This window comes from Hipposideros armiger, unplaced genomic scaffold (genome assembly GCF_001890085.2).
Source record: "Hipposideros armiger isolate ML-2016 unplaced genomic scaffold, ASM189008v1 scaffold_221, whole genome shotgun sequence".
NCBI lineage: Eukaryota > Metazoa > Chordata > Mammalia > Chiroptera > Hipposideridae > Hipposideros > Hipposideros armiger.
Window position 1 is genome coordinate 1306218 of NW_017731571.1, and position 3177 is coordinate 1309394.

Consider the following 3177-nt stretch of genomic DNA (forward strand, 5'->3'; position numbering starts at 1 on the left):
AAGAACAAAACGACAGCAACTTGTCTGTTCCCCTTCCCCCAATTCCCCAATAAAAATCTTAAAAAAAAAAAAGAAGAAACGACTACTCCATTATAAGATACAGTTCTATTATGGTCTCAAAACAAAGGATAGTCCTTTAAATAGAAGATTTCAGTCTAATGAAAACATATTTCATTGCTTTTATTTTTCTCATTTTGTTGTAGTTGGGTAAAAATTTCATTGTGGATATTCATCAATTCTCAGACCTGAAATTCAAAATCAGTAATTTAAGGGAATGGTTCAGTGTTTCCATTTGTGAAAACACTTGGGATCTTGGGGTATGAGTTATTTCCTGACCCAAATCTCAGAGAGTGGAAGTATCATCTTCTTCTCTGGTGCTTTTTAGGAATAGAATGAAAAGAGGTACCATGTGTAAGGGTGGGTACAGAGCCAGGCACATAGCAGGGAGGAAAACGAATGGTAGTTCCTTGCTCTTGCTTCGTCATCCTTCCCCACCTTGATCTCACTTCTAAATGTCACAGCTGGGTGTTTGTAGCTGTGGCTAGATCAAGCGATGTCAGATGGTGGAGACAGGTGAGTCTTGAGGCAAAGCCAAGGCCTTTCTCAGGTGTCAGAGTGGAGAATATAGACAAGTTCAGTGTCTGAAAGGTGAGTTAAGCTGGTGTTCTGAGATTTAAGCCTTAATGGCAAACATGGGCAAGAGAAGGTCCAAGTGATAAGTGGTGGTTGATACTAGGAATCAATTGGATATTAGGAAATAGGTGAGCTGTGGAGATCAGCTGAGAACAGTGATTCCATTCAATTCAACATTTATAGAATCCCCTGCTATATGCAACTAAATGCTCTAAGATTTCTGAGATAGGAACAGCTGAGCATGTGGCCAAGTATAATTTATGTTTGACTGCTGACCTTGGGCAAGGACAATCAATCTCTGCTCTGGCTTTAGTAACCTGGTTTGGGCAGATAAGGCTCACAGTGAGAATTGTGTTGGGGGTGGGGGATGATAAATTTCTGCATATGCTGCTGATTGTAACCTAAGACAAGGTCCCTGGGAGACCCACAGTTTAGAGGTTCCATCTGGGTGGGCTATCCCCATTCATGTCTGTCTCCCTCTAGTGCTAGGTTTCTTTGGTTCTGTGTGTTTCTAAAACAGAATTCTCTCAATTCAGCTATATTCAGCAGGGTCTTAAACTAGCGTTTGGGTTGGAAGGAACATGCTGTTATAGTTTGGGGCCCCATGGGGCTTGAAAATCACGTTGTTAAGTTCCACTATTTTGAATTGGATATCCCCCACCCCCACAAGACATTACAGAATATTATGCATATGAAAGAAAAGAAGTTTGTATCACTTCCTTTCTTTTTTCTTGCTGTGTCAACAATTAACCACTTTGTAATGACCCCATGAGGAATTGGCATTTGGTTTCTGGGAGCCCCAGACATCACCACCTCTTTTATATAGTGTGTTTGTCTAGAAATTGGGGTGAGAGAAGTTTGAGTGTTGGTTTATTTTATACTTCCAACTAAGAGTAATTTCATAAATACTAAAAGTTTTTCAGGGGAAAAAAACCCCATTTGCACTAAATGATTAAATAATAGGCAAGAGATATTTGAATGGGTGGAGTCTACAACTGGATTCTTTGAACTTTTATTCAGGCAGAACTTTTTATTCAGGAGCAATATCCAAAGTTGGGTAATTTGTTTCCGGTAAGAAACCTAGTATTCACACTAATGTTGCATTCTTATTATAAAAACCCCACAACTGTGTTGACTGCTGAAACTAAGGAGTGGTTTTCACCCTGTACCCTTGTGGAGGGCTAGCCAAGCTATGAATGGAGGCTAGCCTCTGCCCCGCACATACATCTCTAGGCACAGAGGCCTCCCTGGTAGTCAGGCTGATGTGGGATTTTGAGGACAAGGAACTATGTGCAAAATCTGTTTTAGGAACCCATAAGTTAAATTTATAGAACTGAATGGAAAGAAAAGCATTTGGCAAACAATTATAACTTTGGGGAGGGGAAATCCCTTCCATCCACTCGGCTCTCCCTTGCAGCGGCCCAGCAAGAACCTCGGAAAATCCTGAGGGCAAGACCTGGGCCCTGGGAGACCTACCCAGGGAATCTGGGCCTGGGCTTTGGAAGTGTCCATTCTGTCCTGGAAACACACGCTGCATGGTGACGCCATCGCGCAGGGTTTGCCCGCTGGAGCTAGTGTCTCTGGGTCCACACCGAGTGAGGCCTGGAGAGGGTTTCCAGGGGCACTTCCGCTTCAGCTTGCTTCTATTTTAAAGCCTGGAGACAATTAAAGACCAGTGTCTGGTGCCAGTATTTTTTTTCCCTCCCCACAGTTCAGCTATTCTTAGAAGCAGTTGAGCCAGTGGTGGTGGAGTCTGAAAGCGATGGAATCTTTTCCTTCGTGTGGCAACAACTTGTTTTTCCTGTGGAAGCTTAGTGGTGCTTTTCTTGGGCTCAGCAGTGCGGCTGATGTGGCTTGGATGGCTTGTGCCCTGGGAGCACACACACTGAACCCTTTGGAAAGGGAAGCAGGAGGACAGGGAACAGTGGCAGGCAACGAGGAAAAAACGACTGGAGTTCCATAGGCAGCTTGTTTATTTATAGCTCCTCAAATGGTGTTTGTTGAACTACTCTGAACTTTCATGAAAGTTCAAATATGGGAGTTGTAGTGATAAAAATGCTAATTGTATTTTTAAAATTATTTTTAACTGTCTGTGAAGGTAAGGCTGCATTTTGGCAAAATGGGCTGCTTGTCATGTGGTCAGATGGAATGAAAAATATTAATTCGGTCAGATTTTGTTGAGCGCTCGCTATGTACAAACAAGGTCATTTAAGGTATACTTTTTGTCTTCAAAGAGAAGAAATAAGACATGCACAAGGATTTCTAGAATAAAATTAACCAGGGAACTTTATTACCCACAGCTTATATTAGAAAGGCCATTTGCCTGTTGAACTAGGAACATTCCAGAATTACTCAATGTGAAGCATTGTTTGCTTTTGTATGTTTGAAATTCTCCTTAATAAAAATTAAAAACTATAAGAACAAAAGAAAGGATAATATATGTTTTGAAATAATTAAAATCAAACAGGAAAAAAAAACCCTGTTGAGTGCAGCTCACATAACACTGTAAATGAATATTTATATCATAATTGCATATATTAGAAA

General features: G+C 41.1%; 1 protein-coding gene across 1 annotated transcript; it reads left to right on the forward strand.

Moving 5' to 3' along the window:
• The first annotated feature begins 560 nt into the window (after positions 1–560).
• Positions 561–2615, forward strand: LOC109389097 (putative uncharacterized protein C10orf126). Its single transcript, XM_019654388.1, is given in 4 exon segments — positions 561–573; positions 2345–2538; positions 2540–2586; positions 2588–2615. Coding segments are annotated over 4 exon segments (282 nt in total).
• Positions 2616–3177: the final 562 nt, after the last annotated feature.